The sequence below is a fragment of the Camelus ferus genome, chromosome 26 (assembly GCF_009834535.1).
Source record: "Camelus ferus isolate YT-003-E chromosome 26, BCGSAC_Cfer_1.0, whole genome shotgun sequence".
Taxonomy (NCBI): Eukaryota; Metazoa; Chordata; class Mammalia; order Artiodactyla; family Camelidae; genus Camelus; species Camelus ferus.
In genome coordinates this window covers 10,309,962-10,325,810 of record NC_045721.1, presented here as the reverse complement: position 1 = coordinate 10,325,810, position 15,849 = coordinate 10,309,962, and the positions used below count along the sequence as shown (strand labels likewise).

General features: G+C 41.2%; 1 protein-coding gene and 1 long non-coding RNA gene across 2 annotated transcripts in view; one reads left to right on the top strand and one right to left on the bottom strand.

Moving 5' to 3' along the window:
* The window catches only part of TNKS (tankyrase), a 157,928-nt gene extending 143,505 nt beyond the window's left edge, over positions 1-14,423 (top strand). Inside the window, exons 21-27 of the mRNA XM_006180445.3 lie at positions 90-210; positions 1,367-1,464; positions 2,504-2,578; positions 3,267-3,372; positions 3,857-4,043; positions 6,657-6,813; positions 8,794-14,423. Of these exons, the coding sequence (XP_006180507.2) occupies positions 90-210; positions 1,367-1,464; positions 2,504-2,578; positions 3,267-3,372; positions 3,857-4,043; positions 6,657-6,813; positions 8,794-8,880 (831 nt within the window). The 3' untranslated portion in view covers positions 8,881-14,423. The remainder of the gene's footprint in view (positions 1-89; positions 211-1,366; positions 1,465-2,503; positions 2,579-3,266; positions 3,373-3,856; positions 4,044-6,656; positions 6,814-8,793) is intronic.
* On the bottom strand, positions 708-6,676 carry LOC116660060. The gene is made up of 3 exons (XR_004315425.1): positions 6,592-6,676; positions 4,819-4,910; positions 708-831 (listed from the first exon to the last, which is right to left on the bottom strand). It is a non-coding gene; the product is annotated as an uncharacterized LOC116660060 (long non-coding RNA).
* Positions 14,424-15,849: the final 1,426 nt, after the last annotated feature.

The following is a 15,849-nucleotide window of genomic DNA, read 5'->3' as shown; positions in this document are numbered from 1 at the left end:
TTTGGATACTATAGCATTGAAGACAAATGGAAGAGTTTTCATAATCTGAGGAACTGTTAACAATTTAGCAATTCTGTTCCATTTTTCAGATTACACTAGATGTATTGGCTGATATGGGTCATGAAGAGTTGAAAGAAATAGGTATCAATGCATATGGACACCGCCATAAATTAATCAAAGGAGTAGAAAGACTCCTAGGTGGACAACAAGGTAAGCTGTTAAAAAAAAAATCAGTAAATTTCAGAAATGAGTGGTATGAGGTAAGTGTCCGGGCTGGCATTTGATGGGGTGGCCTGACCCCAGAGCTCATGAGCTCGGCTGGAGCAGCACCTCCAGCCCTCCCCATCTCCTGCCTTGGCATCGCGCCCCCTCTAGTTGGTCTGGCTAGAAATCAGTCATTCTTCCCTCTCTCCCAGTACTTAATATCCCAAGTATCTCTGTTTTGTCCTTCCCCACTGCTGTCACCTAATCCATGTCACTGTCACCTCTCTCCTGGTCAGTTACAACCACCTTCCCACTTATCTCCGACAGTCACCTTTGCCTCCCCTCCAGGATCTTCCCTGCATTATAACCAGAAGACTCTTTTCAAAGTGACTAAATGATCATATCATTCCGCTGCTTAAAATCCTTTAATAGAATCCTATTGCTTTCAGGATAAAATCAGACATTCATCACATGGATTTTCATAACCTGACCTTTCTCTCTTACCTCATCTTGTACCTTTGTCAGATCAGTCCTTTTCCATGTACTTTGCTGTTACAAGCCTCCTGTCTTTCTCCATTGTTTGCCTCCATGTTTATCATTTCTCTGTTGGTTAGAAGTGCTTTTGCTCTAGGAACACAAAGGGAGAGAAAGGAAACAACCCGAGTTAGTCTGCAGAGGTTTGTAAGAGTGACATGAAAGGAAACATCTGCAGGCATTGAGCTTGAGTCTTGCTTATTTATCTGTATTAAATTAACAAGGATAATGAAATTTATAATAATCTATTTTAAACTTGTAAGAGACCATTTCAAGCCACCTCACATAGGATAGGTCTTTTAGAGGATAATTCTTGTATTTTAGACCTGACAACATTGTGTTTTCTTTTTCATCAGAATCATGTATGTTCATAAATGAGTTCAGGTCAAATAATTGTTGAGCCCTGCTGTGTGTATAAGGAACTCTGTAAGAACAGAGAAAACTGCACACAAACACATCTCCATTACTCCTCTTGTCTTTGGATGCACTTTATTTAATCTAACTTTATATGTTAGATTCAAATTGAAAATAACAGACTTGTTCTAAAATGTTATTTATGACAGTTTTCCCTAAAAGCAAAGCCTGATAGTGCGAACTTTTGTTTAGTATGTTATCTTCTTTCCTACAGGAACCAATCCTTATTTGACTTTTCACTGTGTTAATCAGGGAACTATTTTGCTGGATCTTGCTCCAGAAGATAAGGAATATCAGTCAGTAGAAGAAGAGGTAACGTGCATCAAAGTTTTTAATTATCTTTTCCTGAAACCTGTGATTAAACCTGTTTTTCCAAGAGGTAAGCTTGTCTTACATTGCCTCATGGTGACTTGCTATCTGTTATTCTATCTTGATGCATCTGGATTCTGGAGATCCTCCTCCTCCTCCTCCATTAGAAAGAAAGAGACAGAAACAGAGACATTAGCCTCCTGTCCTCCGTTAGAAAGAGACAGAGATACTAGCCTTTTCCTATTCTTCCTCCAACTCTATGAAAAAGAAAGAGACAGTGACAGAGACACTAGCCTCTTCCTCCTCCTATTCCATTTAAAAGAACGAGACAGACCCAGAGACACTAACCTCTTCCTCCTCCATTAGAAAGGAAGAGAGACAGACATACAGACAGAGACAGAGACCCTAGCCGCTGCCTCCTCCTCCTCCCTGGAGCAGCAAAGTAAATCAACTCTTTGAGTCCATTCTATGACACATTTATGTATATAAAACATTTTACGTTTTCATCACAATTTTTAACTTGGAGAGTGGAAGAAAGAAAAGTAGTGCTCGGAAGAAACTTTCTCCACTTACACATTACATCCAGCTTCCCCTGGATATACTTTGAGATCCCAAAGTAAAGACATTGTATGGAATTTTTCACCTAGGGAACACGAATTAATTTTTAACCAATAGGGTATTAGTCAAATGTGAGGCCTTCTAGTTTGACTTAATCACAGTGTCGCTTCTCCTCAATAACATGAAATAGTAACGGAGATGACGTATAAGGTGATATTTCACCCCACTGTGTTTATAGAAAAACCTTTCAAAGCTTTTATTAGAAACAAATAGAAAATGCAGTTCAATATTTCTGTCTATGACTACTTTTCACCAGAAATACTTACTTAACTAGATCAATTTATAGTAGACTTGTTTATTAATGCTGAGTCGTCGATTCATCAGTGAAACAAAATAATAGAATTGAAATGTTGAAAACAACAGGAGTGTCTCCAGAATTACACACTGGCATGTTTTCAGAAAGTTATTTTACCTTGTTCTATAGATGCAGAGTACGATTCGAGAACACAGAGATGGCGGTAATGCTGGCGGCATCTTCAACAGATACAACGTCATCCGAGTAAGTAAGTTTTTTAAATTTTGGGGTGAAAATTAGACCACACAGCTTGCCTGAAACTCAAATACAGGCTAGATCTGCTGGTATTGGTGACGCAAATATGGTGCTAAGACTGCCAGTTCACCCACAGGTTTGGACCACAGCTGACTGATTTCTGTTGTCACCATTTCCAAGTAGCATTAAAGTCCTGGGTTTTCCAACTAACTGAGTCATGGATTTCTGTCAGAATGTATGTATCTCTTAATCTTCTTATTTCAGACATGGAATAAGTGACCACTGCTATGTGCTGTTTTCAAAGGGGTGTCATGAAGATGAATAAAATCTGTTGAGCACTGGCTTAGCCCTTTGGGTAGTTGGACCTCTGGAAGTCACACCAGTGCCCATCAGAATTACCTGGGGAGCTTTTCAAAAAGTACAGATTCCTCAAATTCAATAAGTCCTCAGATGATTTTTGAGGTAGAGCTAGGTCTGCTGCAGAAAACAAACAAAAACCCTAACTGAAAATTCTTTCACTAAAGGCCAGATTAGTAACTAAATGACACTCACCTGCAACTTTGTCATTTTTAAATAATGTTTTAAACAAAAGAAACAAAAATTAAACCTTTCTAAAGGAAAACACTTTATTTTAAATCATACTGCCAATTAATATACACCTCACTAATTTGCCTTTCTTTCTTTCTCATCCTCAAAGATTCAAAAAGTTGTCAACAAGAAGTTGAGAGAACGATTCTGTCACAGACAAAAGGAGGTGTCTGAGGAGAATCACAACCACCACAACGAGCGCATGTTGTTTCACGGTGAGCGTCATGGTCCCTCTGGGTCTGGGCTTTTCAAATTCGGATAAGGCGAAAGCCTATGTTATTAGCTGTATCAGTGTTATGTTAAAGATGGTTTGTTTTGATTTGTTTAAATTATATGTTGGGTACCATTACATGTTAGTATGGGCGTTCCAGGGCATGTACAATAAAAATAACTTTTCTGAAATTGTTTCAGTTTATCAGATTATCTATTTTTGCTTAAAGTAAGTTTTCAAAGCCACGTTGTACTTTGCTGTCTTAAACCTCATGCTGTCTGCAAAGTTTGTAAAACATCCTTGCTTGGAGAATACCGTGGGTGTCTGATAAGATTCTAGTTCATGCTAATAATGTCTGTGTAGAAGGCCATCGTAAAAAATCAACTTTTCATCGGGGCATAGTTAATATTAATTTTCCCAGTGCAAATAGTATGCAGCTAATGAGATTCTAGAAAAGGGCTCAAAACGAATCTTTCTTTATATTGTAGGTTCTCCTTTCATTAATGCCATTATTCATAAAGGGTTTGATGAGCGACATGCGTACATAGGAGGAATGTTTGGTGCCGGGATTTATTTTGCAGAAAACTCCTCTAAAAGCAACCAGTATGTTTATGGAATTGGTGGAGGAACAGGCTGCCCCACGCACAAAGATCGGTCATGTTACATATGTCACAGGTGAGCGTCTTGCCTTTTGTGTAATGGTTGCTGTCCTCAGGTCATGACCTAGGTGAGTTTCTCAGGCTCTGCAGAAGTCACAGGTTAGCCTCAGGCTTACTTCTAATGGGTCAGACTGTTAGGGGGTCAGATAGGAATAGCTTATCAGCCCCTGCCCTAATAGGAGTAATGACAGCAGAGCTGACAGCAGTGGTGGGGAAAGCCAGCTGCCAGCCCGTCACAGATTACAGCGAAGCTCCCTCCACCTCCACTTTCTCCCTGGGCTCTACTCGCCTTGCTTCGAATTCAGAACAAAGTTGAGAATTATTTCTGTAGAACAAAGTACCTCTAGCTCTAATCACATTTGAACTAAAACACAAAACTTCTATAAACAAGCAGAATTGTTAATTTGCTTCTGATATTGCTAGTTAATGATTTAAGGCAGAGTATATAATTAGCCTTGTGAAGTCCAACTTCAGAATATTAACTATGAAATTAAATAGTAAACAAATGAGTATTAGTTTTTTTACATAAGGTTTTAAAAACTCAGAAAATGGAGAAAATAATAGTGTACTCTCTGAAGTCAGTGAAAAAATGCCATTCCCTTCCCTGCCATTGGAAAAAATACAAAAGAATTGAGCTTTACAAAGTTTGCAGTTTTTCGCACTTCTCTTTAAGTTAACCAGATGCGTTATGATTGCAAAGTCACATTAATAAGATACCTTATAATTCACTTGAAACCTCAAAAAGATCCGTAACCTTGAAATTCATTATAGTTGTTGACCTTAAAACTTACCTCTCAGTTACGTTGTGAAAAATACTATAGCCATCAGCAGTCCTAGGACAGATTCCCTATGTCCAGAAGGAAACTTCATCCTCTTAAGGTCACTGGGGTTAAAATTAAAAGCACATAAAAATTCCCAGCAGTATATAACATGCAGAAATTTCCTTTATTGCTTCAAACCAAACTCCTAAATAAGCAATAAAAGTGAATCTACATGAGGATTACCAGTTGCTCATAAAAATTAAGACACATCTTGGCCAGGGTTTCCTAGCAAACAGAACCTGAAGCAGAGGTATATGTACTAGCACTTTCTTGGCAAGTACAGCCTCAAGGAAGCAGGAGTGACAGCACAGAAAGGAGGTAGAGAAAGATGCCGAGCAAAGAGGGAGCTGCCTCAGTGCTGCTGGTTGCTCAGTCCGTGGGACGTGGGCTCACAGTCTGAACTACTGTGTCTCAGAGCAGTACATCGTGGGAGGGGAGAGGTGGATTTACCTGCTGGCTCCTGTCTCGCACTGCTCAGCATTTACCCCGAAGGGCATCGGTATCCCGCCCTGGGGCTGCTGCATCTGCAGGATGCACACAAGCCCTGAGCCAGTACAGGCCCATGCGCCAGCTAGGCGGGGCCCGCATCTTCCCCCGTCTCCACAGCCGCGGGGAGCCCTGGGGCAGGAAGCAGACGGCAGGAAGCAAGGGCCTGTGAGGTCAGCTTTGTGTGACCGACTGGACACTGGGAGTAGCCGTGCCAGTGGGCCCAGCCGGCTGAGTGGGCAGAAGCCCGTGACACCATAGTGCTGCACGATGTGAAAACAGGGCTCAAAAAGCTTCCTTCTAATGCAGAGCAAAACCTTTTCCTCTAGGAACTACAAGAAAATACAGCTGATGCCAAGCCAGCATCCCAGAGGGTCAGCAGTAGCAAGCATCACACTGAAAAAGCCAGCCAGGCAGGACCCAGTTACACTGGGTCTGGCACAATGTTGACTCAAAATCTATGATTAGTCATAGTGCAAAGATCATACTCCATTGCTGAAAACAAGCTGTCTGATTGAATAACTGGTTAAGATTAAAGGTTAAAATGTTTACTGAAATGTTAAAATGTTTATTAAGGGTTTACAAACTTTTATTTTAAAGGGCCACATAGTAAATATGGTAGGCTCTGCAGTTGTATGATCCCTGTCGCACTGACCCGGCTCTGCCCTTGGAGTGCAGGAGCCACAGACAATGTATAAATGAGCGTGTGGCTGTGTTCCAGTGAAGTTTTATTTATAAAAACAGGTGGCAGACTAGATTTGGCCCATAGTTTGCCAACCCTTAGTTTATATAATACACTTTCTTCCCAAATCAATCTTTCTTTTTACCTCTATCAGTATTTAACAACTGCCCAATTCATGCTTCACTCAGGTAGGATAACTTTCAGTCATGCATTTAAGTTTTTAACCCACTTCCACTATTTCTCTCATTTGAGTCTTTACTTGTTCATAATGAGTAAACGCAATGTTAATTTCAGATGCTGCAGCCATCGGCTTACTTTCTTCACTTTCCTCCTATCCATCCTCACCCCTCCTTCCAGAACTCAGTTTTCACTAGTGTTTGTCTTTTTCCACTAGTCAGAACTTGCCAGATGTTTTGTGACTGATTTCTAAACCACACCAAAACCACTCTAAACTTACACTTTAAGTATTGAGCCTGCTAATATCAAATCTCATCCCGTTCCTACTCACAAAACCCAAAGTGACATTTAAAGTAGCTCGCCTTGTGTCAGCTATTTTGAAAAACAGATAAACCTACCTGTTACATCATTCTGGGATTTAAAACCTCCACCAAGGTGTTGCTTTCCTTTTTTCTTTTTCCAGACAAATGCTTTTCTGTAGAGTGACCCTTGGCAAGTCCTTTCTGCAGTTCAGCACCATGAAAATGGCTCACGCTCCCCCAGGCCATCACTCCGTCATTGGGAGACCGAGTGTGAATGGGCTGGCGTATGCTGAGTATGTCATCTACAGAGGAGAGCAGGTATGCACTGGTCACATCGCTGATCAGAAAAACCTGCATAACACGATGTTTGTCACAGTCTTATCATAGTGAAAAATGTAAACCTAAATATTCAACAAAAAGAATGATTAAATGAATGTTAATATATTCACATGCCTGTGATTTTTAAACATTCATTTACTTGGTATATGCTAAACACAGCATCAACCAAACCATAAGAGCAGTTATCTCCAGGGATTGAGATCACAGATGATTCCAGTCTTCTCTACCAGACACTTGTCGAGATTTTCTAAATTACTGGTGGGAAATAGCATTTCTTTCATATTTGGGTGGAAAGAAGCAATAAGGGATATAAATAATAGGTTTACTGATCATTCAACCATTTCCCAAGTTAATTTGACTTGATAACTTGTTTAGTTTCCTGCTAACAGAACTTGAAGAATGAGGTGGTCCAAATCTTGAAAGAAAAAAGTACCTTGAGAACTGAGCAGAAGTTGTTTGGTTTCGGGGAGCTCACCTGTGCTTCCGGAGCCAGTGCCTGCGCACGTGGGCGGCGGTACCCGTGGTGCCCGCTGCCTGCGCCCTTTCCCATGCGTGCTTTCTCCTGACTTACGGTGGAGGGTTCCTTTGCTAACTGTTATTTCATTCCCCTTAGTTATACCTTAAAACATCCAAAGAAAAGATTATGAGTAATAATGGTTCCTTACATGAATGGGAACAATTTTAAGTTTTCAGAGCATACTTACACTTTTTTGTCTTTTTATCCTTGTTGAGACCTCTTCACACGGAATTAGTCTTTAATGAATGATAATAGTAATATTAATAGTAATAACTAACACAAACTAGATTCTTACCACGCCAAACCTATTCTAAGATCTTTGTATTTAATGCTCACAGAAATCTTGGTATTATTACTGTTCCCATTTATAGATGAGGAAAGTGGAGGCACCAGACATAAACGGTTTCTACCTCTTAAGATCCTAGGTCTAAAATTATAAAGAAATAATTCAATAAATTTATCCCATGTTTATTTCTGCATTTTAAGTATTAAACAGCCCCCCTTTTACCCTTCATTCTTTTTATCATTCTCTGTATCTATATGCAGTTAATTTGTAGGTCATTATTCAACAAAGTATTTTGCAGCCCCAAAACACTTACCTCATCAGAGAACACTATTTTTCAGCCATAGACCAGTCTGAAATTCTGAGTCTAGTGTTACCATGCTGTTATATTTAGGGTTGAAGAATCCCTGTGTAGTACACGTGGCTTCCACTCCCCACCCCCTTCCAGTTGTCTATGTGGCGATTGTCAGTTCAGGTTTGTGACACTTCCTAGTCGGGCTTCCTCTTCCTGCTCCTGTCGAGAAGTGCTCTTCCCACTCTAGACATGGAGCTTGGGTTTCACATACCACAAGAAGTGACAAAAAAGGAGGAGAGAATAGAGCGGGCAGAGTTGCTTCCCCTAAGCCGTTCTCTTTCCTGTAAAGGTTGCCTTTAACTGGTCAACTTTTTAAAGTTACCTCCAAACTGTTGCCTCTAAGTTACCAGTGACCCAGCACACCTTGCCCTTCCTCCTCCTAGCTCAATGGGTTACATCATCTAGGATTAATCTGAATTCAGTCAATTATTCTCTCATTTAACAAACTTTTATTGAAACATGCTTTGTGACAGCGCTCTGCCAGGTAAGGTGAGAAAGATTTTCTCTTGCCTTAGTTTTCCTGTCTATGGCATGTGGCTCTCTAATGAGGGATACATGTAATGTAACCAATTAACACAATTCAAAGTGGAAATAATATAACAGTTCTAGGATTACAGGATTTGTGCATGTTTATATACAGACATGGAGGTGGACCTCCTCAGTGCCAAGGTGCCTGTGACTTCGCTGGGAGCCTCAGAGGGCTGTGCAGACGTCAGTCACAGCTCCTGAGGCGCTCACATTAAGTGGGAGTTTAGTATCTTACCGGCCAGAATGGTGACGTGTTTTTCTTCCGGTCGTCTCCAGGCGTACCCAGAGTATCTCATCACGTACCAGATCATGAAGCCAGAAGCTCCCTCACAGACCGCAACAGCCGCAGAGCAGAAGACCTAGTGACTGCCCAGTGGTAGAGACCAGATCAGAGTTAATCCTGGGACTGGATTACAGTGGATTGTTTTCAACAAGATCAATATTCTATAAATCCCTGACAGCCTAGAAATAAGCTGTTTGTCTTTATGAAGCATTGCTATAGTGATGGATCTAGTATGAGTAACTGGCACGTACTCAACTGCTACTGTTCCCTTTGCGGAAATGTTTACAGGGGCGGCCTCTGACCATATCTCAGGCTCATTCTCTTTGCAGTTATCCATTTCTACAACAGGATCGCTTTGATCGAGACTTGGAAAAGGAAAAAATGTAACACTTTACCAAATGTTCACAATTCACACACTACATTTGCTGTGATACATATGGCATGTGTGTACAATAACTATACACGCACAACAGTCGCATTTCTAGTTTTTTGAACATGCATCATTCACTTTTTTTTTTTTTTTTTTTTTTTTGGTGGTGGTTGTTGCTTTCTTTGAAAATGAGCCAGAGCCTTCTTGAGAATATTTTGCACAAAGTCATACTGACTAAAATCGCTAGCAATGTAACCCAAGCTTCTGGCTGAGCAAGATTTAGTTTCCTTTTTTTTCTTCACGGATTTATTTTGTATCTGTGCTTCTTATCAGCGTAAACTGAGCTGGAAGAACGCCGCGTTTTAGTTTCCTTTTATTGATTGGCCAGTCTTAAAGGGACAGGCACAAACATCAGCCGGATTCAGGAGCTCTGGGGTTCAGAGCAGTCGGAGCCGGGGAGAACCATTGGTCCCCTCCAGCCCAGGCCTGGTTCCTAGGAGTCCGGGTTGGTGCTGGAGGTCCAGGAAGAGCCCCACTGGGGAGAGGTTTGAGTGATGCTGTTGTGACACTGAGAGGGGAATCCACTAGGGAGGCTTATGAATTCAGCAGAAGCAACATTAAGATGTGAGGGGCATGTGGTTCTCTTAAGACCACAGCAGACAATGACTACGAGGACTCAAGGGAAATTTCCCCTCACTTGATCCGTACCACCAGAGTTGTCACCTCCCCCCCCCCAAATTAACTGCCTTATTTCCAAATTCAGTGGAATTATTATATGTCATTAGAGTCACACAAATATTGCTTTATGGTTTCTAGTTCAAATCCTGCTAGAAATGCACAAATGCAGGAACTTTTTTGTTGACTCCAGATTTGCGGTTTGAGTGAGGTGCTTCAGATAGTTTATTTCGGTCCCTGCACAACCTGCACTAAAGATTGAAAATTTTTCTTTTCTTCAGATTTCTTAACAGACAAGAACAAAAACTGAAACAAACCAAAGTTCTTTCAGTTATTTTTTTGAATGAAGCTGGAGAAATAACCATGCGGTTTCTTCGTGAATCACTACTTTGTTTTACTAGTTTTACTCAACATTCGTCAAGTGCACGTTGACACTTGTAAAACATTATCCCAGTCCCTGCACTTGTCCTTTTACCTTAGCCGCATATTGAAATGATACATTAACTTCTCTGCTTTGACGTCTGTGCACCTACTCAGCTTGGAAGCAAAAGTAACAAACGTGGAAAAAGGAAAAGCAGTGTGACGCTAACTTGCCGTTTCAACTTAAAGTCCTGAAAACGAATTTGTTTTTTAGTGCAGGCTGGTTAAGCTGTGACTTCATTTTCTCCTAAAGAAAAATAAAATGGTTACATGCGAAGATTTTAGAATACGCTCTTAAAAATACATATTTTGCTCTCTTTTGGGCTTGAGTCCAATGCTAGAACTAGGCCTCGGGAACTAGTTTTGAGTTTTATAGCTGAATCTTGCATGGGTCCTCAAAGTTAAATCAAGAATTAGCCTCAGTTGTTGCTTCTATTGAAGTTTTAGTGACCCACGCTGGGTGTTCGTGTCTTGGCTGCTTGTTTAAATAGCACTAGAATTCCACATGAAGCTTCCAAGTTCAATGTTCATTAAGAAGGCTTTTTCCCTCTCTTCTTTTTTGCTGTGGGTAATAATGGGGTGAAGGAATTGACATCAGTGTAGTTTTCAGTAGCTGTGAAAGTGTTTATTACTTGCCTCCCCTATTAGATATAGTTTCAAATGGTGAACACAGCTGTGATTTTTTTTCTTTTTTAGTTAAGTAAAAGGGTTAATACGGTATAAATATTGAAAGCTTTATAGCTTCGTTAAAGCCACTACCCGACTATGGTTATATGTCATTTCCATCCTACTAACCAGGTTACTGGATGTGCCAGTTTTAAACTTCAGCCTTACACTTGAGAAGTTAAACTGTGGTTCAGTGTTTAAACTGCCCCTGTTATGTATCCGATGTTCCATGTGCTGAGTAAAGGTACTGTGTGAGGGAGACATTTGCTGCGCTTCTCGTCTTGTAATGATTCAAATATATAGTTGTTCTTGACAGAATGTGTACATATTATTCATCTGCTCAAGAGACTGGGTTAAGTACATTTTTCTCAAAACTTGAAAACCAAAGGTCATCATGAGTACATTCAAGTTAGCAAAAGTCGATTGCATTTGGAATTTCCACCTACAGCAGTGTGAAAAACCCTTTGGAGTATAAAAGCATGGCATTAAATTAGTCTGAAATCCATTGAATCCCTTGTATACACACTAGACAGAACACTCGCAAGCTGAGGACCTCAGTATGGCCTCCCCTGAAATGGCCCCTTCTGTTTGCCAAACCTTAAAGAAAGAATCCAGAACCTCCACCTGCGCTACCATGGTTCCCACAGCAAAGGGCTTCCAGACCTGATGGTCCAGTTTACTAGGTGTTGGCCAGCTGGATACTTGATTAGGCTTGATTCAGGCCTAAGTGCTCTGGACTAGACACTTAGTCCTACTTGGCCTCCCTCCCTTTCCCCCAGATTGCGAGTCTAGAATTATAATTAGCTCCAACAATTACCTTTGAGTCCACTCGTTTTCCTTTCTTCATCTTGGGTCTTGTGCAACGGAACTAGACCTCTCTGATTCCACATCACAACGCGAACTGGGTATCAGGCCTCATGTTCTCTGCTCAGAAGATTCTGCCATCTTTTAGCAAATGACAGCATGCAACCCAGTTTTAATTCTATGCAAAATAATAGCAGTACCACCAGGATTCTTCCTTACGTGTTCCTTCTTGGAATTCGGAATATCTAGCTCTTCAATAATACAAGTAGAGTAAACAATATTAGGGTGTTTTTGTGAAGGAGCATCCTTGTGCTCGTTTGAGCTTGACGTTAGTGGCTACACTCATTTCCCTTTGCTCTCAAAATAGCAAAGTGCATTGATACATGCAGAGAAATGCCTGAATGTGGCAAATAAATAATATAGATTCTATCATAGCCTTTAGACAAAAAATAAAATGTTGGTGTATGCTGGAAGACAGCATTAGAATGCAATAAGTTGTCCATGTTTTTCTGTTTCAGTCCATCTCCCAGCTGCACTGACGTTACTGGCCATTGCTTGCTGTCCGTTTTAAACACGTGCACCCTCTAGGTTCCTGTGAATGCTTTCAAACAAATGGTGTGTGCTTTTAAGCACCTTCCCCCTAGTGTGTCCAGATCCATTGGTTTGATGATCTGTGATAAAACAGCCTTTTTTCTGTTTTTTCCTGTTGGGCAATTATCTTGCATAGAGCTATAGATTTTAGTCACTAAGGCAGCACTCAAAACTGAGATTAAATTTCTAACATTAAAACCCTATCTTAAAGACTGACATTAAACTTGTTTGATATCAAATCAGTGACAAATAAAAAGTAATTGTGAAGATAGTACTTCAGCTTTGGTTAGATACATCTAGCATGTGAAAAGGAAATGCATTATAAAAAAAAAAAACCCTAAAAAGTGAAGCTTATTCAGATACCTTATGCGTTCAGAAACTAACAGACAATTAAATGTTTCTTAGGAAAGTCTTAACCAAGGCAGAAACTTTTCAGCCTTTTATATCGTAATAAACAGAACTATAATTCCATTTCTTAGTGTTTGAAAGGTGTCAGTGAGTTGGCTGTATCTCCATGTATTTCACACCTCGTAAGCTTATTTAATGAGTATATTTCATAAGTAATGAATGCTCCCTTACATGCAAAGGAGCTGATATAGTCAATCCATTCCAATTTCACTACATCCAAAATTACTCAGCTCCAAAGCTGCTAGTTTAGAGAAATGCTAGAAAGATTCCAAAACCTATTAAGTTTTGTGCATGTGAGGATACAGCGACAACTCATAAAGTGATACCATGTAGAATTTGAGTGTTGGCACGAGCTGTTTTTTCATCATTTTAAAATATAAACCATGGTGATAAGTTAAAAGTAATAGGAAGCTAAAGACTTTATATACTCTCTAAGACCAAATATGCTCACGGTGTGACCAGTTTTAAACATCTGCCAGAGAGTTCTGCCTCCTTGAAATAACATTCACATGGTAGAGATGATTGCACTTGACTAGTCATTCTTTGCCATTTTCTTTTCTGCTTTACACTTCTATATCTCCACACCCTCCCCACCACCTGTCTTTTGAAACAGATTTCTCATGCTCCAGAATCCAGAGTGCTTTGTTATTTTTCATCTGTCTGCCCTTTTCTGCAGGCAGCCCTGAAAGCCCCTTGTTGATTCAGAGTGTTTGCTGAGAAATGCATGAACTCCAGTAGTGGGGTGTCCCTCACCCACGCTCCTCCCAAGGGTCAAGACAAAAAGGTAGAAAACCCAACAATACAGATTAGAAAGGAACCAAAATCTCTGAAGCTAATAGCCTGGACCTAGAAGATGACCTTGACTATATCACCATTGTATTCATTACACAAAATATGTGCATATAATACCTGCTTCCGCCTCCATTGTTCCAAGCTCATCATGTCTTTGTGGTAGAAGTATTTGTCTTTGATACCTGCAAACTAAAAAGGTACGTTCATCAACAAGGTTTCTCAAAAACATTTACCAAACCAGCTTTGAGGAAATCTGGAATGTTTCCTGGCAGCAGCATTTGGAGTAGTAACTGTATTTTCTCATTGTGATGTTGGTCTGTGTACATAACCAATGTAGTGACTCTGGTTCATTACTGGTGTTTTTATTTGTGGTCTCTCTATGGCCCACCAGTGGCAGGGGGTTCCAATCCCTTCCCCTTTCTTTTTGGCATTTGTCTATTTGTAGAATAGCCAGATAAAATACAAGACACCCAGTTAAATCTGAATTTCAAATAATTTTTTTTTTGCTTAAATGTGGTTCATGTGTTATTTGGCATATCTTTACTGTAAAAAAAAAAAAGTATTCATCATTTATCTGAAATTCAAACCTAGCTGAACATCCTGGGGTTCTTTGCTTTGTTTTGTTTTATTTTACTAAATCTGGCAACTATCAAATTTGGTCATGGAAAATCACTTACAGCATAGAAATTCTTCTAGCCTTCAGTCTCTTTTAAGACCTTTTTTCCCTCACCCTCTACTTTCCAGAAGAGGGCATCAGGGAACTCAACCTGCCTGCATGGTGGGTTTCTATTTAAGACATCTTTATGATTATACTTAACCTGTAACTGTGCTTTGGCTCAATGTCTAATTGACAGTACTTGTAATTGTTTAATATTCAATAAAAACATTTTTAAAGTATGCTATGTGTGCTTAGCAGTTAGCTCGGAAGTGTTTTCGTTTCCCTGTTTGTTCCTTTCAACGTGACCAACCTTAACCTGACTGACCTAAACCTGTCGGAACACAAAGAACAGCTCTCCCTCTGGTCTTCCCGGTGGGACCTGTGTGAGGGGCCTTAGCCTCACTCTTGGCCCACGAGGGAGTTACTGACGTACAGCAAGGGCGGGAGAAGCCCAGCATCCTTTTGGAAATCTCCCTGCAGCTGCAAGGAAGGGGCACAGGCTTTGGAGGCCCACGCAACCCCAGCTTCCAGGCCAGCAAACTTCACTGTTAAGAGGCTCCCTCCTCCTACCATGTTGGGGGTGGGGGGTCTGGAACACCTCCCTCTTGAAATGGTCCTGCCTTGGTTATTGTGACTCAGGCTAGAGGCAGCACACCCTATTAATAGCACTTGTGAACCTTTATCATGGGGCACGGCTCACTTACTATTTTATAGTCACAAGACAGTACAGTGGGCCTCCAAGCTGAAGGAGCATCTGGCATTATACAGGGAATAATAAAAGGTCATCTCTTCCCATTAAGTCGGGACCTGGCTGCCAGAATTGCTGTTGACCACCTACTCTGAAGACCTGGACCCAGAAAGAGTGGAAGTGGACGAAGGTGGCCTCACTCACCAACCTCCACCGTCCTACAGTGCTCACAAAACATCCCTGCCGACAAGACAGTGTGGAGGTGACGTGTGCATTTTGTTATTACGATTCTTGGCGTACTTTACCTGGCCAAGGACAGATTTGAAAAGTAAGTCTAATTCATCGCTACTTTCATAATTCTGCTTACAAATCAGGCGCCTGTGATACAAAGCATGCGAAGAAGATAACCGCGGACGCGCACCCGCGGCGGTGTGACAGGGCTGGGGCCCCAGTCAGGAAGCCGGGGCCGTGCACCGTGAACTGCTTCACAACTTAGGAAATTATCTGGGGGCTCTGTGTCTCTACTCTTCTACCTACCGGGGGGGGGGGGATACTCTGCCAAATAATTATTTAATGGGAATATTTGGAAGATAATACAAGTCGCACGCTCTTAGGCTCCTAGGAGAAAACACAAGTGTAACGACGAGAAATTGAGGTGACAGGTAGTCTGTCGGTGCAGCAAGTTTGCTGAAAAGACTGCGGAGGCTGAAGACGCCCGAGTTCTCCGCGGGCTCCGCCACGCCCTACCACATGACCTACCACATGACCTTGGGAGGTCCTTCCCCTCCCGGTGCCTCAGTCAGCGCATCAATAATGACGAGTATCCTACTAGTACTACTGCTAGTTCACAGAGTTGCTGTGGATGAAAACAGCGTTTTCTGCTAGGCCGGAAACCAAGTACCACAGAGCGGACCTGGACCTCAAACACACACAGTGCGCAGCTGCCAACTCCCGCTCCGGTTAACCAGTTCTCCGAA